The sequence below is a fragment of the Panthera pardus genome, unplaced genomic scaffold, assembly GCF_024362965.1.
Source record: "Panthera pardus isolate Hobbes unplaced genomic scaffold, ASM2436296v1 HiC_scaffold_25, whole genome shotgun sequence".
NCBI lineage: Eukaryota > Metazoa > Chordata > Mammalia > Carnivora > Felidae > Panthera > Panthera pardus.
The window spans coordinates 991489-1016692 of NW_026526821.1; the positions used below are offsets into that span (position 1 = coordinate 991489).

Consider the following 25204-nt stretch of genomic DNA (forward strand, 5'->3'; position numbering starts at 1 on the left):
GTGGGTCCAAGCAGGGATGTTTGTTTTGTTTTATTCTGGGTAAATTAGTGATAATGCAAGTTCTGGGCCAGCGTGCGGTGGAGGCTATGACAGGCGCCCCATGGGCACAGGTACCCTTCGCACCAGGGACTCTGGACATGTGTCTTCCTGGGGTCCTGGGAAGTCCTGGGCAAGCATTTGCAGACTCCCAGTGGACATGGGTAGTTGTGAAGGTCCCGGAGCAGTGTCCAGTGTCCGGGGTCCCTGTCCGGGCTCTCCCTGACCTCCTGTGGGTCCCCTCTGTACACAGCCCCTTGGGAGACCCTCTCTGAAGCACAGGCTCAGTGGCCATGGTGAGGGTCCCCGAGGACAACTTGCCCGGGCTGACTCTGGGACCCTCTGCAGTGTGGTCCCAGAGAAATGTCCTATGTGAGGGGCCCCCACAGGCCTCCCAGCCCTGGCTTTCATCCCGTGGCCGGCACAGCCGAGGAGCCACAGCTGGGGGACCCGGTGTCATTCCCCTCCCCCGCCCCAAGGCGACGTCAATAGTATCCCCGTGACCCTGGGGAAACGTTGCCCCGGGGGGGCTTGGGGGGGCACGTGCTGTCCCTGGGCTCTCCCTCTTTCTCCGGAGCCCTTAGGCCCCGAGTGCCGGGGAAGGGGGGGAGGACAGTGTATTCAGAGGCCACCCGGAGGCCAAGGAGTCTGTTCCTCATGTTGATGGTCAAAATCGTACCTCCCAGACCCCCTGACTAAAGGGGTGCCGTGTGGCAGGTAGGAGCTGGGCCTGGAGCCCTGCCTGGCCCGCGAGGTCTGGGTCCAGAGGTACTTGGCGGCCTGGAGAGAAGAGTCACGTTCGGAACCGAGCACAGACCAAGCATCCGGTCCGAGGACTGGTCACCGCCCAGGCCCGGTCGCTGGTCCCGGTCGGCCGTGGTGCCGGGGCACAGCCACACCCTCACCCGTTCTGTGAGGCGCCTGTGACGCGGACCCTGACTGGGGCCGGAAGGTCCTCGCTCCCAGAAGCGGGATAGAGACCCGAGGTTCTGAATGTCCCGCCCCATCTGCCGGGCTCTGACCGGCACCTGCCCGCTGGGGGCCATCCGGGCGGCCTTCCGCAAGAGGCAGATGTCACATGTAGTCCCCTCAGTGCTTACGGAGTCGGACCCGGCTCCAGATGTGCGGCGGTGGTGGCGGGAGGGCCCTGGCACTGGCCCAGCCGCGGACACTCGTTTCTGGATCAGGAGAGACCGCGGAGCCGCTGGGACGGAGACGCTGCCTTTCCCTTCCCTGTTTTTGTTTCTTTGTTGTGCTTTCTTGAGACTCAATAAATAATGTCAGAAAATCACACACAAAAACCTAAGTACCGGGTTCCCCTCACGCCAAATGAAGGGACGACACACACTATTTTGTCGTATTTGCCTCCAGGGTTTTGCTTTTTGGATCGAGGCAGATTTCACATGTGACCAAAGTGCACGATCTCAGCCCTCACCTCGGGGAGTTTTACCAGACGAGACACCAAGGACCCGGGACTCCGCTCCACACTGAGGGCGCCACAGTCGCCCGGAAAGCCCACCGGGCCCCTTCTGGTCGTGAGTGGAGCCCTGCGGCATGGGGTCCACGGGCATCGCTGAGACCCCTCGTGGTCCTGGGGCTGCCAGTAAACGCAAAGGAGCTGCTCAGCGCTGTTCTCCACCCGAGCAAACGGAAACGCGTTTTCTTGCCCGTCACCTGTGAGCAGACCGTCCTTCCCGTTTTCGAGGATTATGGCTCAGGCCGCTGTGACCACACAGGACCGTGCCCTGAACTCTCTTTGTATTAACCACGTTCTTATGTTCTGTATCTTGTGACGTTTGGCATCTCGGGGGCCTGGGGACAGACGCCCCCCAGGGCCAGCCCGTTTTGGGGGTGGTAGACATTTGCCTGGAGCGGGACATGTGTGTGCCACACTCCCTCCCCACCCCCACCCCACCCCCGCCTGGGGCCAGGCGTCACCACCGGCCACTCCGAGCCTCTACTCCCAGCCGTGACACCCAAGTCACCCAGGGCCAGGTCCCAGGCAACGAGGGCGGCCCTGTGCGCCCTGCCCTGCAGGTCCCTGGCCCAGGCCTTCCCCTCGCCCTGCCTGGTGGCCCTGTGGGCATGGCGTGCCCTCTGGGGAAATTGAGTCAGATCCTTCTTTCAACGGCACTGGTCTCTCCGTGGCATCACGTGGTCACCTGCACCAGCTGAGACGGGGCATAGAGAACTGTGGGCGCGCACGTGTGCGAGGTCCAAAGCGACCTCCCCCTTCTCGCCAAGTTTCTAAGTCCCTCGACGGCACCTGGGGCAGCAGACCAAGCTGGCCAGGGCATGTGGACACGCCCTGTGGCACGTGGCCCGCAGCGGCAGGCCTGGGAGTTTCCATGGAGACCTTGTGGCCCACAAAGCAGAAACTGCTTAGTACCTGAACCTTTACGGGCCGGGCCCGTGGTCCCAGTGTGCGTCCCCACATCAGTGACTGACCTTTCCTACGGTCCTGTGCTCTGGGACTTTTTATTCTAGAGTTTTCCCTTTCCATCTGAATAACAATGGTAAGTTGGGGGTGGGGTTCCTGCCGGGTTACCGCAGATCATGCCAGATGCTGTCCACCCGGCTGGCAGGGGTCCCATCCCTCAACTGCCGCCGCGTCTGGATATCTGCCTGTCGCACGGGTGTAGCGACAAGGGCATAGCTTGACCTGTTTTCTCTGGCTGACCGTACAGCCGGCCCCCAGCCCCCAGCCCCCAGCCATCCATTAGTCCTGCCTCTTCTGGAATTTCCCGGAGAGGGGATCACACAGTGTGCGCTCGTGCCGGCTTCCTTCCCTCAGCCTGAGTCCACACTCCATCCACGTGCCACACCGGCCACCATCGGCGTGTCCCGGCTGCTCTGTGGGTTGCCGTGGGAGGATACACCGGTCTTTATTCATCTGTCTCCCAGTCGATGGCATTCGGGCTGTTTCCAGTTTGGGGCTGTTAGTATTTCTTTCTTTCTTTTAAGTTTATTTATTTTGAGAGACAGAGTGGAGGAGAAGAGAGAGGGAGGGAGAGAGAATCCCAAGGAGGCTGTATGCTGTCCCTGCCGAGCCCGATGCAGGGCTTGAACTCACAGACTGTGAGATCGTGACCTGAGCCAAAACCAAGAGTTGGATGCTTAATCGACTGTGCCCTCCAGGCGTCCCTGGGACAGCTAGTACTTCTGCTATGAGCCTCTTGGGGCATGTTTTGGTACATTTGTGCATTTCTACTGGCTGTAACCCCGGGAACGGACCGCTCTGTGCCCCGCGGGATCCGCCGTGGTCAGGTGGTTGGCCCACAGGCTGTGTCACTTTGCCTCCCTGCATCAGGGCCCGGTTGCCCCGTCCACAGCAAGGGTTGTCATCTGTGCCTTTGGTGGGGACACAGCTGTGCCTCCCTGTGCCGTCCCCTGCATTTCGGTAGCTAAGTAGTGAGGTGGGTTTCTTATCGAATGTTAATCGACTCTTCCAGAAAATGCCCATCATTGGCCTTTGTCAGCTCCCTTTGACCAGCTTCAATGCTGGTCTCTAACGTAATTCTGTTGTAGACAGAGAACTACTCGGTTTGATCTGAAATTTGTGACACTTGTTTTGGGCCAGCCTTCCACATGTGCTTGACGGGGAGGTGTCGCTTGCTGTGGTCTGGGGAAAGTTCTAGCAGTGCCGGCCAGGTCAGGTCAGGGGAGAGGTCTGCTCTGGTCTTCTGTCTGCTTTCTCTCCCGATTCCCGTGCGGGTGTTAGTGCCACTGAGGACAGCTGTGGGTCTGTCCCCTGCTCCTCGGTCAGCGTTTGCTTCCTGTATTCTGCAGCCCTGTCACGTCGAGGGCTGCCGTGTCCTCCCGGTGAGCAGCCCCCTTGGCCTCATGTCACGTCCCCTTCCTCTCTGGCCCATTCTGTGTTTTGAAGTCTACCTTTGTTGACAACAACATAGCCACTCAGCTTCCACCTTTAACCGCTAACCTGACTCTTGTCGCTGTTTACGACGTGGACAACCCGTGGCTACCACCCAAGTGGATGGATGGAACACGTCCATCTACCTTCCCTGCGCCTCCCCGGGAAGCCGCTGCCCTGACCGCCATTGCACTAGAGCCTTCGTGTGTTCTAGAACCTCACATAAATGGAGGACTCTCCTTTGTGCACAGCCTGTTTGCTTCAGCGGGCTTTGCCGTTCATCCCCGGTAGTACGTGTGTGATTTGCTTGTGTCTGTCAATACTCCGCCATTTGTTTATTCATTGATGGACGCTTGGATTGTTTCCTGTTTGGAGCTGTGACGGATCATGCTGCTTCCCGTGCATGCACGCACACGCGTCTTTGTGTGGACATGTTTTCATTTCTCTGGCGCAAATACCTACTAGAACTTCGGGGCCCCGGAAGGCCCCAGGAGGTGTTTCCAGAAGCTTCCCAGCCATGTGGCCTCGCACCCCTGCGACAGCCTCAGAGACACGGGGTGTGGGTTGCACTGCATGAGTGGCTTTCTCGTCTCTGAAGACCAGGGCTGCTGAGCGCCGTGTCGTGGATTCACTGACCGCCCGTGTGTCTTGCTTAGTGAAGTGTTGAAATCTTTTCTCATTACACATCGCCTTCTTTTAATGAGTTGTTAATATTTCTTTCCCATCTGTGACTACAATTTTCATTTCCTTAATGGTGTCTTTTGAAGAAAAGTTTTTAATTTTGATGAAGTGCAATTTATTTTTTTTCCTTCTATGGTTATTGCTTTATGGACCCTGCTTAAGAAATCTGTGCCTATCCCGAGGTTTTGAGTATGTACTTCTAGATTTCCTTCTAGAAAGCTTTGTTTTAGCTTTTATGTTTCGGTTTATCACACTTTCCGAGCCAGCTTTTGCACGTGGCATTCGATGAGGGTGGTTCATGATTCGAATCTCCAGCTGCCTCTGCACCATTTTCAGAAAACACTATCCTTCCCCGTGGAAACGCCCAGAATGACCACCTCGTACATTCTCCCGGCTTCCGGGTGCTCTAGTCCAACCCTGGCTGCTCCGAGCTGGCTAGAGGCAGAAAGCTGGGTCGTGCCTCTCAGCACAGTTTGGAAGTTCACTCATATTTATTGTAATTTCTGCTACACTGGGAAATGCTTCTGTTTACATGTTCTATCCCCTCCCATAAAGGAAATGCTAATCTCGAAGGTTACACGTTCTATTTTCTTCCTCCTCATGGCTGCTGCCAAGATTTATATGTTCCAAGAGTTTAATAAATTGATATCAGGCTGCCCATCTCCGAATAAAGCAAGCGCATTGGTTGCCTTCAGGAATCCTGGCCTCCCACGCACCAGCCACAGCGGAACAATCTAGAAGTGCAGAATTTGTCCACGTGGAGGGCTTCATTGTCCAGTCGGCAGTGAACTTCATCACGTGTCTCAGGGACTGGGCTTTCCTGTGTATTGGATCTAATTTCCGGTTATTTTCCCCTTTCTGGGGGGGCTCCCTCCCCCCCTCAGGGGGAAGGTGTTTCCCCTTCTGAGACTTTGTGGACTCGGGACATGTTTTTGCCCCATTCATTCCAGTGATAATTCACTGGATGTGACACTTGAGTGCTTTCCCTCAACACTTCGGGTCATCATGCTCCCGCCTTGGACACCAAGCTGACTCATTCTTCCAAGAAGTATTTCCGTTCGCTTCACCATGTTTTGCATTAAAGAGTCTAAGGGAGTATTTTCATAATCGATCCCATCCAGCTCTCTGAGCCCTTCAGTGTGAGGTCTGAGATCTTCTCTAATTTTCTAATTTTTAAAAACTGCCTATTTGAACATTCGCCAGTCCTCGCTTCCCACCTCTTCCCACTTGGACCGCCCCCCCACCCCCCACGTGGATGCCAACACTCGAATTCTCTGTTTCATCCTTTTCTGAGCCTGAGGGGAGACGTCTTCAAGCTGACCCTGCAGCCCGGCTTCGGCGCGTGTCCGTAACCGCCCGCCCGCCTCGCTGATACTTCTCCTTTTGCAACCTCCATGCCGTGTTTCCGGCTGTCTGTCCTTTCTACTTACTGATTCTGGCTTCGTGTCGTTACATCAATCCTTCCCTCTTTGAACTTGGGAGTTTTAGGTTAATGGGCCCAAGAGGACATCCTTGTCGGTCCTCGTTGGTCTGGTGGGCGCGGCACGGTCTCCCCGGGGCGTGGCCCTGTCCCTCCGATGTCGTTTTCCCTGTTACTTGTCTCCTGGACCCGAGAGTCGTGCCGCACGTGAGCACGTGTGCGGTGCGTTCATCCGGACACGCACGTGTGGAGGGATTGGGGGTGCTGCGGTGGGCTCCCACAGACCCGCACGGTCAGCCACACCGGAGGCAGGGCCGGGGAGGGCGGGCGGCAGGGTTGCGCTCTCCCCAGCCCGCTGGGCCGGGACGTCGCAGGTTGGGGACGGGGGGGTGAGCTGGTGCCTGCTCCCCCGCCTGGGCTCTCGTGCCCCGGCTGCACCCCGCCTCCTTGAGCAGACGGTCCAGAGCGGGCGTCTCCCCCGGTCCCTTCTCTGACCGTGCCGCTCCTGGGCCAAGCCTGCCTGCAGCCCAGGGAGCCAGCCCCAAGGCTTCCGCTCACACTGAGATGGTGGCCGACACGCTGCCCGCCTGAGACCGGACCCAGCACCCCTCTCCGGTGGGCTCCCGCCCCAGATGCCTCCCGCAGTCGCTCCGCCACCGCCCCTCCTCCCAGGCTCGGCCTCCCGCCTGCTCTCGTCACCTCCGTCTCAGCTCGCAACGATGAGGCCCCGACCCCACGGGGCTCCCTGAGTTCTTACCCACAGATCATGTATAACAGAACAGACTGCGGGTCCCATCAGTTCCTTGCTCAGAAGCCCTGGTGACCCGCTCCTGAGTCCAGACCACACACCCCTCCCCCACCCCCCCCACCCCCCTCCCCGTACCGCCCCCGGGTCTGTCAGAGCCGAACTTGCTCCTGGCCCCGGGCTCAGCTGTCTCTGTCCCGGCCGCTCCGGCCTGTGTAGCCTCCTGCCGTTTCTGGGTGGTGCTGTGGGTTCAGGCCCCCCACGTGCTGTGCCCCTGCTGGAACCTTCTCCCATCTTCCACTCCCCACTTTGTTCCTGTCTCTGCGCAAATGTCACCTCGGAAGTTTATGTTGGCCTCCGCGTCTGAAGGAGGCCCGCCCCAAATTCTTCCCAGTTTAGAAAATGACGTGGTGTTTATAGGCCACAGCAGGTGAGGTTTCCAGGTAAGTAAGGGTCAGGGGCGGCCAGGGTGGTGTCCAGGCTGGTGGGCTGGAGAAGGGGGGTGCTGGCAGTGACAAGGCACGGGGCCAGCAGGTCAGGGTCCCCAGGGACTCAAGCGCATGGGAGGCGAGCCGGACGCTATGTCGTTACTGAGGGGATGCTACTAGGGAGAGAGGAGCCCCCTGACACCTGCCCGGGAAGGTCACATCAGCGAGTGTTTGACAGGGGGTTGGGCACCGATCTCCAAGCCCCCCCGGGTCACTCAATGCGGCTGAGAAACCCCGTCCTGGGCAGGGCCTGGACTGTGGGGGTGCCGGGGCACTGAGTCACAAGGTCACAGGAGGCTGCAGGGGCGGCGGGGCGGCGGGGGGGGGGGTGTCCCTCAAGCCACGGAAGGATGCCGGTTTGTCTCTCTGAGGGTGGGGGTGGGGCGACTTGGACTCGACTGGGCAGGGACGGACTCCGGGTCCCAGGGACGCCCCTCCCTGCAGTGAGCAGGCCGCTCCCTTGCTGAGCACGCTGTACTTTATCTGAGTGTGGAAACAGTACAGAGGGAAGGCCCCCCACCCCCACCTTCTGCCTCCAGGCCCCTCCCGGGACTCGCTTTCCAGGCTGCTCCTGCAGGGTCCAGGGAGGGGCAGGGTCACTCTGGGCAGCACGGGGGCCGTCCTGGCAGGAGAGAGGGTGAACAGTCTGAGGGAGGCGGCAGCCAGCTGGACGGCAGCAGCCCCGCCCACCTGGCACCGAGGACCCGAGCCCCCAGGGTCCCCGTGCCTCCAGCTGGGCCACGAGCCCCGGGCACGAACCTTTCCCCAGGATGCTGCTGCCAGGTGCCCCCGGCCCTGATCCTTTCGCCCACCCAATCCACCCTCCTGCCCTGCTAACCCCTGACTCGGGCCTCCCTGGGCTCTCCTGGCTCCCCCCGACGTGTCTCCAGGTCTGCTGGGCCCCCCAAGGCCCAGGAACCCCCACTCGTGTTCTATCCCAAGCCGCTTCACCAGCTCCTGAGCCATCTGTCCGTGCTGCACCCCCGCCTCCCAGCAGCCCCCCGGGAGCTCCTCCTCCCCGAAGGTGGGGGGCTCACCTGTTCCCCCCAGGGGTCCGGGAGGCTCACTCCCTTTCAGCCGAGGGCTGCTCCTCTGACCAAGGGCTCCGGGCTCACCTGAGCGGAAGGGGGTGTGCTGGAACCGGGGTGCGTATGGTAACGGTCTCCCTTCTCAGGGACCCTGTTCTGACCGAGGGGAGGTGGGCACCCGAACCCAAGCAGGCACGTGTTGTTGGGTCAGTGGCCAAGGTTAACTGAGGGGGGGCACTTGTAGCCTTGTCCACGAGGCTGGGTACAAAGAAGGGTATTTATGCCAAAGGCAGTGTCTGGGGCACTCTGACGGACCGTGGGGGGCAGGGTTTCCCGCAGGGGAGCCCCTCTCCCCTCCCAACGCCCAGCCCAGGGGGTGAGGCAGGACCCCGCGGTCCTGCCCATGGGGCGGCACCACAGCCCCACCCCATCCAGGCCCACGAGCTCTGTCTCCCCTGATCAGCCTCCCATCCATCTCGGCACCTGAGCCGTGACCGGCGCCACGGCCCCAGTCGGATGGACGAACGCGTGACAAGGTCATTAGACCAAGCCTCCTGCTGCATCAGAGCAAGGAGAGAGAGAGCACATGGGAAGGACAGGAGGGAGGGGACGGCAGGGCAGGAGGTGGCCCTAATCTTGGGCTTCCCGGGAGGAAGGGGAAGGGGGCCCTCTGAGGACCCCGGGGAAACCAGGCCACGTCCGGTCCTGCCTTAGCAACCTCTGTGTGGGCTCAGGGGCCCTGCCTCCGCACCCCGGCCCAGGGAGGGTGCAGGGGATGCCGGGGCCACACGGAACTCCCAGCCGGGGACGGGGAGGGAGCTGCAGTTGCCCCCACACCCCCCGCAAGGGGGCCAGTACCTCCGTCCTCAGGGTGGGGGCCGTCTCGTCCTCCTCTTCCAGGGAGCCAGGCCTCACCGTGAGAGCTGGGGTGTCCGAGGGCCTGCAAGATGGGCCTGGGGGCCCTGGCGCTCTCATGGTGGAACTTCAGCACGTGAGCTGGGGATAGGGGTGGAGGGGTGACAGCAGGGCGGGGCGTGGGGCAGGGGGACTCCCCGCTCCTTCCCCCGAATTCACTGGGGCATGGCCGAGGAGAAGGGCTGCATCAGGCTAGTGACGGGTGCCCGCGGTCCCTTTCGGCCCGGCTGGGGTGAGACAGAGGCCGCACGGGGGTGGGGGTGGGGGGCCCTGGCACCCTCACGAGGAGGCCACACCACTCACTCTGGATGGCAGACTCGCAGGCCTGGTTCACGAGCTGGTAGATGGTGGCCAGGGACTGCGGCTCCCCCTGCAGGGCAGATGGGCCATGTGGCCAAGTGCTGTGCCCAGCGGCACGGGGCCGGTGCCTCCCACACACCCCCCAGGAAGCGCCTGGACCCTGGACAGGGGCCTCACTCACCTTCTCTCCTCGCTCCCCTTTGGGCCCCGGCAGCCCCTGAAATAGAGGAAGAGGAGAAAAGCGGGTCAGCACAGAGAAGTCAACCCGCCTGGACCCTGTCCCGGGCCGGGTGAGGGCTGCATGCTGGGGGCCGCTGCTCCCGACTCTAGGGAGCTGGCAACGCAGAGTCCCCCGCAGCTGGGACACGGGCCCGGACGCCAGCTGGGCCTGCCCGGGGCCTGCCTTCCTCCACCTCCCAGCTGAGCCCTTGCCTAGGTGTGGGACCAGGCCTGCCCCACACCCTGGGGCCCCCAGGCCCGCCCTGTTCCCTGGCCGGTCCCATCTCGGGCTCCCTCTGCTGCAGATCAGTTCCAAACCCAAGCTCCCAAAGTGGCCCTGACTGGGCGGGAAGGAGGCATTTACCCAAATTTGCTCCCCCGCCTCCCATCTTTGCTGAGTGGCTGGCCGGTAGGTGGGAAGGGGACTTACCGTGAGCCCCACAGGCCCCGGGAGTCCTCTCTGCCCTCCGGAGCCCCTGGCCCCCGCCGTGCCCTGGAAGCCCTGCAGGGGTGCAGAGGGTGTGGCCGTGGCCCCCCCCCCCCCACCCGACCCGGAGGACGTGGGTCCTCCTCCCTCCAGCCTTGGCTCCCTGAGGACTGGGTCCCTGCCCCCTGCAGGCCAGGCCGGGCCTCCTCACCTGCCTCAGAGCTTGTCCAGGCCAGGTACCCAGGGCAGAGGCCCTCCCACCCCACCCCACTTGGCACTGGCCGTCCCGAGTATGACCACTGTCGCCCCCCACCCCAGGGACAGCTCCCCAGCACTGAGCCCAGCACAGACCCCGGAACCACAGGCTGGGGAGGGGAGGTGCCTCTGAGCGAGGCCGCGGAGAAGGAGAAGACGGCCCCGGTCATTTCCCCGCCGCCAGCCTCACGCGTCCACCCTCCCTCGGCCTACCCTGGAGCCCGGGCACTTTCCTGCCACACGGACCGAGGGTGACTGGGGCCATGCTAACGTGGCGTTTCCGACCTGCCCAGCGGAGGTGAGGAAGACCCTCGCTTGGAGCCGCCCCTGGGCACTCGCGCGCCCTGCGGAGCCCCACCAGGTAACAGCCCAGGAGAGAGAGGCGTCCCCAGGTCACCTGCGGGGGAAGGGGCTGCAGCCACAGGGCAGGCTCTGACCTGATCGGCCCTAGGAAGTGGGGGGAGCCTCTCAGGAGGACCTACCCTCGGGCCCGGAGGTCCAGGCAGGCCAGCACTCCCCTCCAGACCCCTCATTCCCTGAAGAAAGAGGACAGGGCAGGCTAGGGCAGGGGGCGGCCTGGTGCCCCCACACGCCCCTCCCGCGGTGGCCCACGTCACCCCCACAGACAGAACCCAGCACCCAGGGACCCACACCTCTGAGCGGGGGGCAAGGCCAGCCAAGCTCAGGGCCTGCCCCCGGCCCCTGGCAGTGACCACCCTCCCCTCCCCGCTGGGGAGGCCCCCGCCCCCACAGTCTCTATCCGAGATCCACCGCCCCCCCCGCCCCACCCCACCACAGGCTTCTCTCCCACCTTAGGTCCCTGGAGGCCGACCTTCCCGGGAGGGCCCTGGTGACCAGGATGGCCCTAGAAGGAACAGAGACAGCTGGCCAGGCTGAGGCCCCATCCCGGAGACCCAGGTCCCCAGCCCGTGCCCTCCCTGCCCACACACTCAGAGCGGCGTCTGATCCCACTACCTGCAAACCCGGGGCTCCGTGGTCCCCCTTCTCTCCTTTGACCCCTGGCGGACCCTGGAGAGGAAAGGGACTCAGTCTGTCCCAGAGGAGCGGGGGCGGCAGCCGGGGGGAGGGGGAGGGGAGACAGCACCTACCACAGGCCCCTGCACGGTTCGGCCCTGGGTCCCTGGCGACCCCTGCTGACCCCCAGGACCCTCAGGTCCCGTCTGTCCGGGTGGCCCGGGCTCTCCCTGCAGACACAGGCGAGGGAGGGGCTAAGAAGGCCTCCACCCTGCCCTCAGTGGCCCCCCTGGCCCTCCAGCTGACCGTGGCAGCCAGACCCAGCCCTACAGAGACGCCCTCCCCTCACTGCCCACCCCGGGAGGGGTCCTGCTGGGACCTGCTCGACAGCCGGGGACTGACCCCGGCCACTTCTCCGGGTCACAGAGCCAGTGACCCCGTTCTGCCTTCCTGACCGGGAGGGGTACAGAAAGCCCTGTGGCAGAGCCGACCTGGACAGGCCAGTCAGAGCTCTGACGCCCCAGCACTAGGCTCTGTCCTCTCTGGAGTGTGCCACGGGATCCCTAAGGGCCAGGGACAGACTCTCTTTCCACCGTTTGAGATTCCAGGGCAAAATCAATGCTTTCAAAGAATTTTTGTGAATTTAGCATATAAGTGTACCAAACTCCCTAAAGAAAACTGCAGACATTCTCATGTCTGAATATCAATGAGAAAATCCTAAGTAAAACGTCAGCAAACAGAACCCTGCAGCACACGAACGGGTGACAAGTACGCGGTTTAACGGGTACAGGAAGAGTTCAGTGTCAGGAATGCGCTAAAATCATTCGCCAAACTAAGAGCTCCAGGAGAAAGAATTATTTGGCTGTGTCCAGCTGAGGCAGCACCAGATCTTAATATCCACCCTTGATTTTCTAAATCTCCTAATAAATAGGAACACCCAGAGGTGACTGTCACACAACAAAATCTATCTGTCCCCGCGCCAGCTCCACACCAGCGGGGGGCAAACCGGTCACAACGCAGATCACAGACATGTGGCTAACGTCCATAATCTGTCGAGTGCTCCCAAGAATTAATACGAAAAATAACCCAGCGGCAAGGGTTCCAAGGACATTTGTCAAGGGGAAAACTCCAGCAAGTTCCAGCAACTCCCACAGGGTGTTGGAGCTCCTGTAGGAGAACTGCCAACGCACTTCACCTGTCAGGTTGCTCAAGGTCAATGACGTCGCGATTTCTGGGGTCGGGGGTGGGAAACGGGCCCCTCACTGGGGAGGGCACTTTGCTTCTGGCTGTGGGGCCCCACCCTCCGGCCCCACAGGACCCCCCACAACTCACCCTGGGGCCTGGGAAGCCCCGTTCTCCTGGGACTCCGTTCCTTCCGGGGAGGCCCTACCAGGACACAGACCGGGCTGAGCTTCCGCGGCGCCCACCCGAGGGCCCCGCTGCGCTGCCCCCCGGGGACTACAGTCCCCCAGTTCAGGTGGGGGAGGGGAGGGGTCTTCCAGGGCCAGGCCTAGCCCGCCCTCCCCGCCGCCCCCCACCGCCCACAGCTGCCGGGTACACCAGACCAGTTCTGGCGGGTCTCCGTTCAAATTGCGGCCCCTGCCCGGTGCGGTCCGCGGACGGCCAGGCCAGAGCCCTGCGCTTGAGCGACGCTCCCGCCACACGGGCCCCGGAGCCTCGGGGCTGGCAGGGGTGCGGGCCCCGCCCCACGGTGGGGTCCCACAGCCGGAGCACCTGGGACGGAGGCCGCCCACATGGCTGCGACTCACTGCCGGGCCACATCGCACCCACCGGCCACCACCAGCACGGTGCCGCAGACTGACTGGGCCGACTGGCCCCCCCCCCGCCCCACAGGGTTGGCTCAGGGGAGGGAAGCGGAGGGAAGGAGAGGCTGGCTGGGAGGGGTCTCACGAGGCAGGGGGGTGGGGCCGCTGGGGGGCTCGTGAGAACATCCCATCTTTGCGCAGGCTGGCTCTGCTGCTCGGCGGTGTGAGTGAGGGGGCAGCGGGCTTTGCCAGGAGCCCAGGTCACCCGGGGAGCCGATGATGGACTCACCGGAGGTCCCTGGGGCCCCGGGGGCCCCGGGGTCTGCGAGGAACAGGCACAAGAGGAAGAGAAGGCAGGGCAGCTCTCTCCATCCTTCTGGGAGGAAGGAGACCCCACTCATTAAGTGGACCCCCACCTGTTCCTGTCTGACCTAGAGCTCGGACAGCCAGACAGCTGGGTTCCAGGACGCCGGGGAGGCTGGGAGTGAGGGGCGGGGAGCTGGTCCCCGGTGCCCTCCCCCCCCCCCCCCCCCCCGCTGCCGGCTGCCCTGCACGGGCCCTCTCCCAGTCCCTCCCAATCCCCAGCATGCCCAAGCCCCGTGTGGGTACAGCGTGAGGAGCCCTGCCCACATCTTCATGGTGCGGAGGCTGCCCGAGTCTCTGGCAGTCCCTCTGGCTTTGCTGGATGAGCCCCTTCCTTCCTGGCCAGCTGTCTACACCCCAACTGCGCCCACAGAGAAGGGAAGTGGCCCCCGAGTACACAGCAGTGGCCACCCCCGCAGCTGGCGGCTTCCTGACGCACTCCAGCCTGCCTTGGCCTCCAGGGTCTCTTGCATTCAGCTGCCCGGGGCTCTGGCTCTGACCAGAGGCCACCTCCTCCAGGAAGGCTGCCCTGCTTTCTCCCGGTGCCGTGCTGGTGCGCCTCCTCTCTACCCCCAGACTCTGCGCCCTTGGCAGGCACTGTCCCACCTACCGACGCAGGGAGCTCGCAGCACATGTCTTCCTCCGCCCAGGAGTCATTGCACACGATCTGCAGCGTCTGGAGCTGGAACTATAATGCAAAGCAGGGTCAGCCAGATACGGTTGTGGGCTCTGGGGCGCCCCCTCCAGCCCGGTGCAGCAGGACGAAGCCCATGCTCACCGTGGCTGAACTGCTCCGGGGCCCGCGGGCCTTGGCCAACCGTCCCAGCATGACGAAGCCAGTAACAGGTGGGCTGCCTGCCTCCCCCATGGGCCTCTCAGCCACCTTCCGGCAGTCCACATAGAGCCTGACCTTGGAGCGGCCCACAGCCACATGCACCTGCCAGAGAGACACCACCATGGGTTCCCCCTGCAGCCCCGGCGGGGGTGAGCACCCATCTGTGGCCGCAAGGCCAGGCCAGATGGGGAGGAAAGGGCCCATTTACCTGGGGGTCAGGATCCTGACTCCATCCTGGGTCGAATGGGACACCCCCTCACTGGGCCTCAGTTTCCCCTTTGTATAATGGAGCAAACTACACGTGTTGCAGACCCCTCCCAGGGATTCCTGGGACCGGGGAAGGGTTGGGATGCTCTCTGACCCAAACTAAGACATCTGTCATAGAGGGGATCAGAGGGACAGAGGCTTGGACAGGACAAGATGACTTTAGAGGAAAGTGGGAGGGAGTGGGGGGCAGCGGATGGTCTTAGAGGAAGTGCACTTCAGTCTTTCGGGAACCTTCCAGGACCTTGTGGAAGCTTCCAAAGAATATCCTCCTCACTTCGGGCAGGTCAAAGGTGACCTCTTGCAAGGTGGCCCTGGGGTCGTGGTTGAAGTAGGTCAGAGACTTCCTGCCGGCTGCAGGGGAGGGGTGAGGGACATGTGAGACCCCCCAAACAGAACAGGACAGCCCCACGACAGGGCAGCGTGCAAAGTCAAATGCACCCCAAGCCTCGGGGACCCGAGCTACAGACATGGCCCCTGTTTGGGACTCCTGCCTCCCGGTGATGGCGGTCCCGGCCTGGCCTGGAGGCAGGGTTTCTCAGGACCCACAGCCCTGGCCCCACCGCCCTGCCTCTGGGCTGACCATCCAGCAAGACCCCCAGGACGGGCTGGGAGTGCTCGGCCGTCATCTGCCACAGTGCAAAGGTCTCGCGGGGTGTCTCGGGCAGCAGACGCAGGAGGAAGACAACCGTGTGTTCCGGTGGGAGGGCGGCCAGGTGGACGTCACTGTTGGGACACAGGCGGGGGCCGCTGCAGGCCTGGGAGGAGACGGGGTCCCGCCATGCAGAGACTGCAGAGAGGGTTCTGTGACGGCGCCGGGCCCCTCCTGTCTCCAATCCCCAACAGTAACAAGGGGTATACAAGGGACAGAAGTGCCCCTGGGCTGGTGGGGGCTCAACAAGATGGGCCCTGAGGACGCAGCCCACAGCCCCCTGCGCCCTGAGGCCTGGCCGGGATGGAAGGCCCTGCCACAGCCAGTGTTCACGACAATCCTGGGCAGGGTCCGCCAAGACCCCATTCTCCAGGGCCTCTGCAGGGATGGAGAGGAGGCAGGTCAAGGAGGTTCAGCAGGAGGGTCTCTGGGCCCGTTCCCTGGGGTCAGGAGCCCACAGGCAGCCCTGCCCTCAGGAGTCGCTCCCACTGACCTGAGCTTGTTGGGAGGGGAGTGCTCAGAGGGGTTCTGTGCCAGTGCTGGGGCTCCCAGGGCATGCTGAGACTGTTCCTAGAGGCCTCCAGCCTTGTTCTTTGCCCTTCATTTGCTCTTGGGATAACCAAGAGCCCAAAAGACCCAGCCCTGCCCATTCCTGTGGTTCTTTAAGTAAACTGACCCCAGGGCCTTGGCACAGGCTGTTCCTTCTTCCTGAGTGCGCTTCCTTTCCCCATTGTCTCCCTGCCCTTACTTGTTTGCCACTTTCTTGGGGAGTCTTCCCGATCCCATTACAGGGAGGGACCCTTTCTACTCTTAGGAGCCCAGAGCCCCATTTGTGGCAGCTATCATGTGGGCGGGGGGCACCTGTGCTGGGCGACCTCACCTGGGGTGGATGATCACATCTGGAGTGGGGGCCACCCCAGCAGAAACATCTGCCCCCACCTCTTGGGCTGTGAGCTCCAGAGGGCAGACAAACATGAAGCGCCCAGTGTGAGGGCCCTGGGACAAGGCTGTCATTTGCAGAAAAGGGGTAAATCACAGGAGAGCTGCCCCCACAGTGATTAACAACGGTGGTGGCATCCAGGTAGGGTTTGCTCTGAGAGTCGGAGCGCAAGCCTCGGGCTCGAGCCCCACATTAGAGCTTGGACGGGAGGAAAAGCCAGGCTTCAGCCACCCCCACAAACGTGAAACCCGTATGCCGCCTAAAGGAGAAGTTAACACAGGAACAGATCGGGGCCTGGGTGGCACAGGGAAGCCATGAGTTCAGGGGTGAGGCCGCGGCCGTGCCTGCTGCACCTGCTGTGCCCGCTGGACTGGGGAGAAAGTCCTGAATCTTAGCAGCGTTGGCCGAGTTTTGCAAAATTATCTATTTTGTATTTTTCAAATTTCCATTACAAAGCATACGACTGCGTTGACAATTTACAACATTCTAACTTAAGAAGAGGCTTTGCTGTGTGTGTCACAGTTGCGATTTTGATTCAAGATCTCTCCACAAGCAGGGGAGGGCGGCTGTTAGACGTCAGGAATCACGCGGCCGTTTTCGTGCTCACATAGCAGCCGCTCGCTAAAACCAGGCATCTGCCTGCCTGGAGCCCACACGGGAGGCAGGGCTTCCCAAGGAGACAAATGGGGGCCACTGTGCGGAAGTCTGCAAGTCTGATCGATGCCTGGGCCACACGGAACAGGACCCACTCGTGGCCTCATTCCACCCATGCAAGATTTGTTCAGTTGGAAAACGCTGCTCGCCGGGGTTGGGCGGGGGGGACGTCCGCCTGGTTGGCTCCGGGGGACCGAGCGGCAGGACCTCCCCAGGACCCACCCCCACTGTGCAGCTGCCCCCCATCTCGGGCCGCGGTCTGTCCCCTGTCCTCCCACCTGGCCCGGCGCGTCAGCTGGGCATCCTTGAAGAGTGTGAAGGTCCTGGCGCGGCCGAATGCCGAGGGCTCCATGGCGACGCCGCGGATAGACGCATACTCCTTTTCCACCAGACCAAAGGCCGCCATGAGGTCAAAGCCTGGGACAGGAAGCAACACCAGGGGACGATCAGAGACGAAAGGTGAGGGCCGGAGGGGCAGGACGCAAAGAGAAGGCAGCAGGAGTCAGGGGAGAGGAGGGGAGACGCAAAGACAGGACGCCCATCGACGGGAGGAAGGTGATCAGGGGGCCCACAGGTGGACGCGTACTCGGGGCGCCCGCCCGCTGGCCTCCCCCTCTGGTGCACAGCCCCCGACCTCCCGGCAGAGGCGAGGGTGCACACGGGTGGGTCACACCGCCCGCCCCGGCCCGGCGGGCTCCCAGCGTCTGCACCTTCTGTGATGCTAAGGGCACAAAGTGAAGGGGAAATCTTATTTGCTGCATGCTCAGCGCGGCCACAGGCCTGGGGCAGGAGCGGGAGCAGGACGGAGAAGCCTCAGCTCCCTGCCAGGAGTGGCGCCGCCTCGCAGCTCACGGTGGCCCCCGAGGGACGCTCGGCCCTGGAGACACAGGCCTCCACCGCCCCCGCTCTGCACGTGTGTGCCTGACCACGGGCGGCTCTCACGTCGGCCCCGCGTCTGGGAGCGTCTCAGACCCACGAAGCACTGAAGACGCTGTGTGAGCCCCGTGCTCGGCCCCTCACCCGGCTCGAGTCAGCAGAGAGCCTCGAGGAGGCCACACAGGACCCAGGGCTTCGTCTGCCCTGCCGTGTCCCAGCTGTGACCGTGGACAGGCCTCAGCAACCCCGACGGTGAGGCAGGAAGAAAGCTCTGGCCAGCCTCATCCCCACTCTCCCCTGCGCAGGTGAGACTGGGGCCTCCGACGACCACAGGACCTTGTTTCTTGTCACTGCCCCTTTGTGGCGGGTGGGGTCCCAGGCCACCCTCCTCAGACGGTTGTGAGAGGAGGGGGGGACAGGTGGGGGGTGCGGAGGGTCAGCTGTCACACAAGGGCAGGCCTACCTGAGAGGGAGCCATCTGGGCTGAGGGCGGGGCAGGCTGCTGGGAGGCAACAAGGAGTCGGTCAGGGCCAGGCTGGCACGAGGCCCCGCCCCACCTGGGGAGCGCCCTGCCCTGAAGTCGGCAGATGCCCTGGAGATGCTGGTCTTCAGCCTGCGGTCTCCACGCCTCAGGGAAGGATGGACATGATGTCCCGCTCCCTCGGGGACCTCACTTCCACCCCCTGCAAGACAGCACGCACCCAGGGGCGCTCCCACTGGGCACCGAACCCTGAGGGTACTGGCCACCCGATGTGCCCCAGGTGGCAGGGCCAAGGAGACGGACACACCGACCTGGGGACACCTCGACTGGGGGACATGCCAACCTGGGGACAGGCTGACCTGGGGACATGCCGACCTGGGGTCATGCCGACCTGGGGACACCTCGACTGGGGGACATGCCAACCTGGGGTCATGCCAACCTGGGGACACCTCGACCTGGGGACACGCCGACCCGGGGACACACTGGCCAGGTCCCTGGCTGTGCAGGCTTCCTCCGCTGCCAGGGGCACAGTGGGTGCTTAGAAGTTGTTCATGAGCCAGTAAAGGCACCACTGAGTAGGGAGACCCCCATCCCCAGAGGCATTCAAGCCAAAACTAGATGGCCCTACGGGGGGGACACAGAGGGAGACTGGAGTGGCCCAGCTCAGTGGCCTCAGTGGGCCCTCTGCTCTGCAGTGTGTGACCCGGTGTCCTCAGCTGGTCCTGCCTGTGGGTGGCCATCCCCCAGGGCCGACTGAGGCCACATCCCTGTACTCCGTGCGTCGAGGGAGGCCAGCCCGGGCCCCTCGCCTGCCCTGTCTGTGAGGTACAGCCAGCTTGCCCGGGACTCCCGCCGGGCTGGACGGGACTCCCGCCTGGCACCCCCAGACGCAGAGATGGGAGAATTACGAGCCCGTTCCCCAGCTTTGAGCATTGCTGGCAAGGTTCCAACCAGGAGCCCCCAGCCACATCAGCCTGCATGCATTGCATTCACCAGCATGGTCCTAACCCCTGGGTTGGTGTTTGCGCTGTCCAATGGGAACAGGTTCCATGAGAACCCTGATTGCCCTTCTGGTAGTTGGGCAGTGCTCAGCACAGCCTGGGGCAGGACTCCAGTAAGGAGGCCCACGGGTTCTAGGCTCCCAGGGGCCTGGCTGGGTGTGAGGGTCTGGGGCTTGGCTGGGGCCTGGCTGGGTGTGAGGGTCTGGGGCCTGGCTGAGGCCGGGCTGGGTCTGGGGTCTTGGCTGGGGCCTGGCTGGGTGTGAGGGTCAGGGGCCTGGCTGAGGCCTGGCTGGGTCTGGGATCCTGGCTGGGGCCTGGCTGGGTCTGGGGTCCTGGCTGGGGCCTGGCTGGGTGTGAGGGTCAGGGGCCTGGCTGAGGCCTGGCTGGGTCTGGGATCCTGGCTGGGGCCTGGCTGGGTCTGGGGTCCTGGCTGGGGCCTGGCTGGGTCTGGGGTCCTGGCTGGGGCCTGGCTGGGTCTGGGGTCCTGGCTGGGGCCTGGCTGGGTCTGGGGTCCTGGCTGGGGCCTGGCTGGATGTGAGGGTCTGGGGCCTGGCTGAGGCCTGGCTGGGTCTGGGGTCCTGGCTGGGCCTGGCTGGGTGTGAGGGTCTGGGGCCTGGCTGAGGCCTGGCTGGGTGTGAGGGTCTGGGGCCTGGCTGAGGCCTGGCTGGGTGTGAGGGTCTGGGGCCTGGCTGAAGCCTGGCTGGGTCTGGGGCCTGGCTGGGGCCTGGCTGTGTCTGGGGCCTGGCTGGGTCTGGGGTGCTGGCTGCGGCCTGGCTGGGTCTGGGGCCTGGCTGGGGCCTGGCTGTGTCTGGGGCCTGGCTGGGTCTGGGGTGCTGGCTGCGGCCTGGCTGGGTCTGGGGTCCTGGCTGGGGCCTGGCTGGGTGTGAGGGTCGGGGGCCTGGCTGGGGCCTGGGGGTCTTGGCTGGGGCCTGGCTGGGTGTGAGGGTCTGGGGCCTGGCTGAGGCCTGGCTGGGTCTGGGGTCTTGGCTGGGCTTGGCTGGGTGTGAGGGTCGGGGGCCTGGCTGAGGCCTGGCTGGGTCTGGGGTCCTGGCTGGGGCCTGGCTGGGTCTGGGGTCCTGGCTGGGGCCTGGCTGGGTCTGGGGTCCTGGCTGGGGCCTGGCTTGGTCTGGGGTCCTGGCTGGGGCCTGGCTGGGTCTGGGGTCCTGACTGGGGCCTGGCTGGGTGTGAGGGTCATGAGCCTGGCTGGGGCTTGGCTGGGTGTGAGGGTCTGGGGCCTGGCTGAGGCCTGGCTGAGGCCTGGCTGGGTGTGAGGGTCTGGGGCCTGGCTGGGGCCTGGCTGGGTGTGAGGGTCTGGGGCCTGGCTGAGGCCTGGCTGGGTCTGGGGCCTGGCTGGGGCCTGGCTGGGTCTAGGGCCTGGCTGGGTCTGGGGCCTAGCTGGGTCTGGGGCCTGGCTGGGGCCTGGCTGCGTCTGGGGTCCTGGCTGGGGCCTGGCTGGGTGTGAGGGTCGGGGGCCTGGCTGGAGCCTGGCTGGGTCTGGGGTCCTGGCTGGGGCCTGGCTGGGTGTGAGGGTCGGGGGCCTGGCTGGGTCTGGGTCCTGGCTGGGGCCTGGCTGGGTGTGAGGGTCGGGGGCCTGGCTGGGGCCTGCCTGGGTCTGGGGTCCTGGCTGAGGCCTGGCTGGGTCTGGGGTCCTGGTTGGGGCCTGGCTGGGTGTGAGGGTCTGGGGCCTGGCTGGGTGTGAGGGTCTGGGGCCTGGCTGAGGCCTGGCTGGGTCTGGGGTCCTGGCTGGGGCCTGGCTGGGTGTGAGGGTCTGGGGCCTGGCTGGGTGTGAGGGTCTGGGGCCTGGCTGAGGCCTGGCTGGGTCTGGGGTCCTGGCTGGGCCTGGCTGGGTGTGAGGGTCATTGAGCCTGGCTGGGGCCTGGCTGGGTGTGAGGGTCTGGGGCCTGGCTGGGGCCTGGCTGGGTGTGAGGGTCTGGGGCCTGGCTGGGGCCTGGCTGGGTCTGGGGCCTGGCTGGGGCCTAGCTGGGTCTAGGGCCTGGCTGGGTCTGGGGCCTGGCTGGGTCTGGGGTCCTGGCTGGGGCCTGGCTGGGTGTGAGGGTCTGGGGCCTGGCTGAGGCCTGGCTGGGTGTGAGGGTCTGGGGCCTGGCTGGGGCCTGGCTGGGTGTGAGGGTCTGGGGCCTGGCTGGGTCTGGGTCCTGGCTGGGGCCTGGCTGGGTGTGAGGGTCGGGGGCCTGGCTGGGGCCTGGCTGGGTCTGCGGTCCTGGCTGGGGCCTGGCTGGGTGTGAGGGTCAGGGGCCCGGCTGGGGCCTGGGGGTCTCGGTGCCCACTCACCCGTGTGGCCTATGGCAGACACAGGCCTGCTCTCTCCCGCTCCATAGACCGCGGAGACCAGGACCCTGTACTTGCTGGCCGCCAGCAGGTTGGGGAGCGTCACGTGATTGCTGAGTCCTGGAACAGAGATCTGGGGGTGGGGCGGGGGGGACACGGTCACCTAAGCCGCCTCCTCTGGAGCGTCTCTGCTCTCGCTTGTCTGCATCTGTCACAGAGGGGCGACCGCCCTCAACACACAGGGCGGCTGTGTCTCCCCCGGGACCCGGGGGCGCTCGATGGGCCGTGGCCTCCCTGCGGGGCCGAGACCCACCGACTTCTCGGGCCCCGAGCCCGAGGCTGGCACGTAGGTGAGCCGGTAGTGGAGGACGTGGCCGCTCGGAGGGGTCCAGCTGACTTGCAGGCTGTCGGGTGACTTGGATGCCAGGGCCAGGTCAGAGGGCGGGCTCCGGTGCGCTGTGAGGCAGGCGCCACCCTGGGGGCTCAGGCCGGGCCTGGAGGGTGGCCGGCATGCCCCGCGGGGGTCTGTCCCTGCTCCCCCCGCCCCCACCCTCCCACCACGTCCTGCGGCGCAGACGGGACCACTGGGCACCGGGTCAGCTCCAGGACAGTCCTGAGCACTCTGTCATACCAGGTAACCCGAAACTTCGGCTGCCCCTGAACACCTGCCTGGAGGGCTCAGGGGGGAACCCGTGGACCCAAGTGGTCAGGCCAGAGGGCTGGGGACTCAGGGAGCTGCCTGTCAATGGCTCTGGAGCTCAAGGCCCTGGGCCCCTGGAGCTGGGAGGGTCCGGGGTCCCTCTGGGCGGTCACCTACAGGGGGTGTAGCGGAGGGACACCGGGTCACTGCGGGCCCCATCCCTGTAGTAGGCCAGGATGGTGATCTCGTACTCCAAGTGGCTCCGCAGGCCAGGCAGGACTGCCACGTCCCGGTGCCCTGGGACAGAGATCTGTGGAGAGGAGGGACAGGCGTCCGCCCCGCGAAGAGGTGTCCTCTCCCTGGGGCTCGGCTCACAGGCCGCGGGCAGGCAGCCGTCCCCGGGACGAAGCACGAGGGTCTGAGCCCTCCCGGAGCCCGGCTTTGGGAGATGGTCCTCCTCTCCCCGGCCCACACCTCGTGGGCCTTCCCGTCTCCCAGGGGCGTCCACTTGATCTGGTACACAAGGACGCCGGAAGCCGCTGCGGCCGTCCACTCCAGTCGAACCTCGTCCCCAGGGAGCTCTGTCACCAAGAGCTGGCTCGGGCTGGGGACTTTCCCTGGAAGACGGGGCGGGGAGACTGAGGCTGGGGGGACGGGGCCTGGAGAAGCGGATGCCGTGAGGAGGTGGCCTCCGCACCCCTGCCCCTCAAGACTCATCAGAAACATCCTAACGCACCCGGGAAGGAGATTTCACCGATGCAGGACCACGCTTGGGGGTGACTGCCCCATGGGGGGCAGAGGGGATCCCCAGACCCCACCCAGCAGCCATGCCCACATTTTCCCCCTTTGCCCAGGACCCGGCTGCAGGCTGGGCACGAGCCCTGGTTCTAGAGGTGCCCGGGGTCGTGCCCTCGCGGGCCCTACACCCCGTCGTCACACCTGTCCAGGCACGTGTGCCCCCGGCTCAGCACCGCGCAGGGCAGCTATGTGTTGCTGTGAACCATCCGTCGGGTGGAGGTGTGGAGCGGCCTGGGGGCCCCGGGCAACCGCAGCCCACTCACGCGTAGTCAGGCGGCCGGTCAGCACGGAAGAACTGCCCCCGGGGTAGAGGCAGGTGACGCGGACAGAATATGCAGTGGAGGAGGACAGAGGGCCCACGGTGGCCGAGGTGGCGTTGCCGGGAGCCTCTACCTGTGAGCCGGCAGGCACGTGGGTGGAGGCCTGGAGCCAACTGCCCCCGCCAGGGAGGAGACCCCGGCCTGGGACCCGCCAGGGGGACGGCCCGCGACGGCCCCGAGTGGGGGAGTGAGTGTGCACTGGGAGCGGGGAGCCCAGCACACGTGGGGCCTCCCGGGGCCTCCCCCCTCTGCCCCCCCACCCCTAGAGAGTCCAGCCAGCCTGTCAGGACAGCACGAACCCTGCACACCTCGTCACGCGTGTCATTTAGGTGTATGGGTCCAATTCCCGGCCTCCCACCGGTCTCCCCCCACCCCTGCGGACTGGCCCCCAGGTGGACATGGTCCGTGACGCTCCGCAGCAGGCCAAGGCTGGCGCCCGGGGGCCCAGCCAACACCCAACAACTGTGAATGTGGGGGTGGAGGTGCTGAGGGTGCTGGGTCCCCCCCCACCCTGTTCACCTCATTCCCGCTGGACACCACGCCCCCCAAGGGCCCCTGGGCAGGTGCTGCTCTCACCTCCCCTGAATGGCTGCCGTCACTGGAGGCAAAGCTGATCCTGAACAGGCGCACGGGCTTCGAGACGCCCTCCCAGGAAACACGGGCTGAGTCGTGACTGACATCTGAGAAGCTGAGGTGTCCGGGGGGCGCGAGGGTGGCTGCAGAGCGCGTCGAGGCTTCAGGGACCAGCCAGCACCCTGTCCCCAAGTGTATGGGGGTGGGTGGGCAGGGGCTAGGGCTGCTGGGGCCACCAGAGGGGTCTGCGGTCCCCCACTGGTGGAAGGCTGGGGGGAGCCAGAGTGGGGCATTTGCCCGGTGGGCGGGCACTCACAGGTCCTGGCACGGATGCCCCGAGCCTCGCTGGCCTCGGCCCCTCGCAGGCTCTGTACCCAGACATCATAGTCCCTGCCGGGCTCCAGGCCGTCCAGCAGCACCTCGGGCTGCCCCACCCTCACCTGCGGGGACGTGGCGCTCATGCTGGCCCCTGCCCGCCACCCTCCCCACCCCACCTGCCCCCAGCCCCGGGCACCCTCCTCCGCCTCCCCTTCCGGCTGGCCTCGAACCTCTCTCCCCTCCTCTTGGCCCTTGGCGGAGGCCGACAGGCACCGCACCAGGTACCGTGTGGCCCCGGCCGACGGCTGCCAGGTGAGGCGGATGGTCCTGGGTGTCACTGCGGCCAGGGCCAGCGCCTGGGGCGGAGGCAGAGGCGCTGGGGGAAGGCAGAAAGGAAGAGAGCAGCACTTTCCAGGAAGCGCGCACGCGAAAAGGAGGCCCCTCGCTAGAATAACCGTGGGGCTGGGTCAGCGCAGACCTTGCGACGGGGCCGCTGGAGGCAGGTGGGAAGAAAGGCCCACAGACCATTCTGTCTGTCCCCACGTTTCACTTTGGGCCGAGTCTCCAGCTCACAGCTCTGGGGAATCACAGCCGCCTTGTGGGTTTCTGTTTAAGGCTACCTGCCCTGAGGGTGGGGAGGCCAGGGCCCCTAGGTTAGCAACCCCTTAAAGACGCCCTGCGCTGAATGGTCCCACCTACACAGAAGGTCCAGAAATGGCCAATCCACGGAGGCAGAAAGCAGACTGGAGTCACCAGGAGCTGGGGGACTGGGGGCAACGGCCAGGGGCACACAGCTTCTTGCAGGTGAGGACAACGCACTACAGTGGACTGTGGTGACCCTCAGGGGCCAGACCAACAACCGAGGAGTCTCACACTTGGGAGTTGCACGACATGTGATTCGTTTCCCAATAAAGCTGTTAAAGGGGGCTCATGGCCGGCCAGGTAGGACGGGAGCTCCGTAAAAGGTTTGAGCAACTCAGAAGAAGACACTGAGGGTCAGAGAGGCCCAGAGACTGGGCCGAGGCCGGGCCTGCCCGCGGCATCGCCCTTGCTGGTATGAGGCTCCAAGGGGAGGCT

General features: G+C 64.6%; 1 protein-coding gene across 6 annotated transcripts in view; it reads right to left on the reverse strand.

The window, feature by feature from the left end:
* Positions 1–7701: 7701 nt before the first annotated feature.
* COL20A1 (collagen type XX alpha 1 chain) overlaps positions 7702–25204 on the reverse strand; it is a 29824-nt gene continuing 12321 nt past the window's right edge. The window contains exons 11-36 of one of the 6 annotated variants that reach the window (XM_053890031.1): positions 24358–24503; positions 24126–24249; positions 23813–23952; positions 23180–23309; positions 22593–22735; positions 22296–22428; positions 21792–21934; positions 21482–21611; positions 18174–18209; positions 17113–17251; positions 15172–15314; positions 14833–14942; positions 14268–14426; positions 14100–14177; positions 13416–13502; positions 12693–12746; positions 11495–11590; positions 11361–11414; positions 11197–11250; positions 10868–10921; positions 10134–10205; positions 9666–9701; positions 9488–9554; positions 9128–9265; positions 8279–8356; positions 7702–7863 (exon numbers count right to left, since the gene is read on the reverse strand). In XM_053890031.1, the coding sequence (XP_053746006.1) occupies positions 7838–7863; positions 8279–8356; positions 9128–9265; positions 9488–9554; positions 9666–9701; positions 10134–10205; positions 10868–10921; positions 11197–11250; positions 11361–11414; positions 11495–11590; positions 12693–12746; positions 13416–13502; positions 14100–14177; positions 14268–14426; positions 14833–14942; positions 15172–15314; positions 17113–17251; positions 18174–18209; positions 21482–21611; positions 21792–21934; positions 22296–22428; positions 22593–22735; positions 23180–23309; positions 23813–23952; positions 24126–24249; positions 24358–24503 (2570 nt within the window). In that variant the 3' untranslated portion in view covers positions 7702–7837. Of the gene's footprint in view, positions 7864–8278; positions 8357–9127; positions 9266–9487; positions 9555–9665; positions 9702–10133; positions 10206–10867; positions 10922–11196; positions 11251–11360; positions 11415–11494; positions 11591–12692; positions 12747–13415; positions 13503–14099; positions 14178–14267; positions 14427–14832; positions 14943–15171; positions 15315–17112; positions 17252–18173; positions 18213–21481; positions 21612–21791; positions 21935–22295; positions 22429–22592; positions 22736–23179; positions 23310–23812; positions 23953–24125; positions 24250–24357; positions 24504–25204 lie in introns of all 6 variants that reach the window. The other 5 variants (XM_053890032.1, XM_053890030.1, XM_053890035.1 and 2 more) reach the window with 5 other exon arrangements.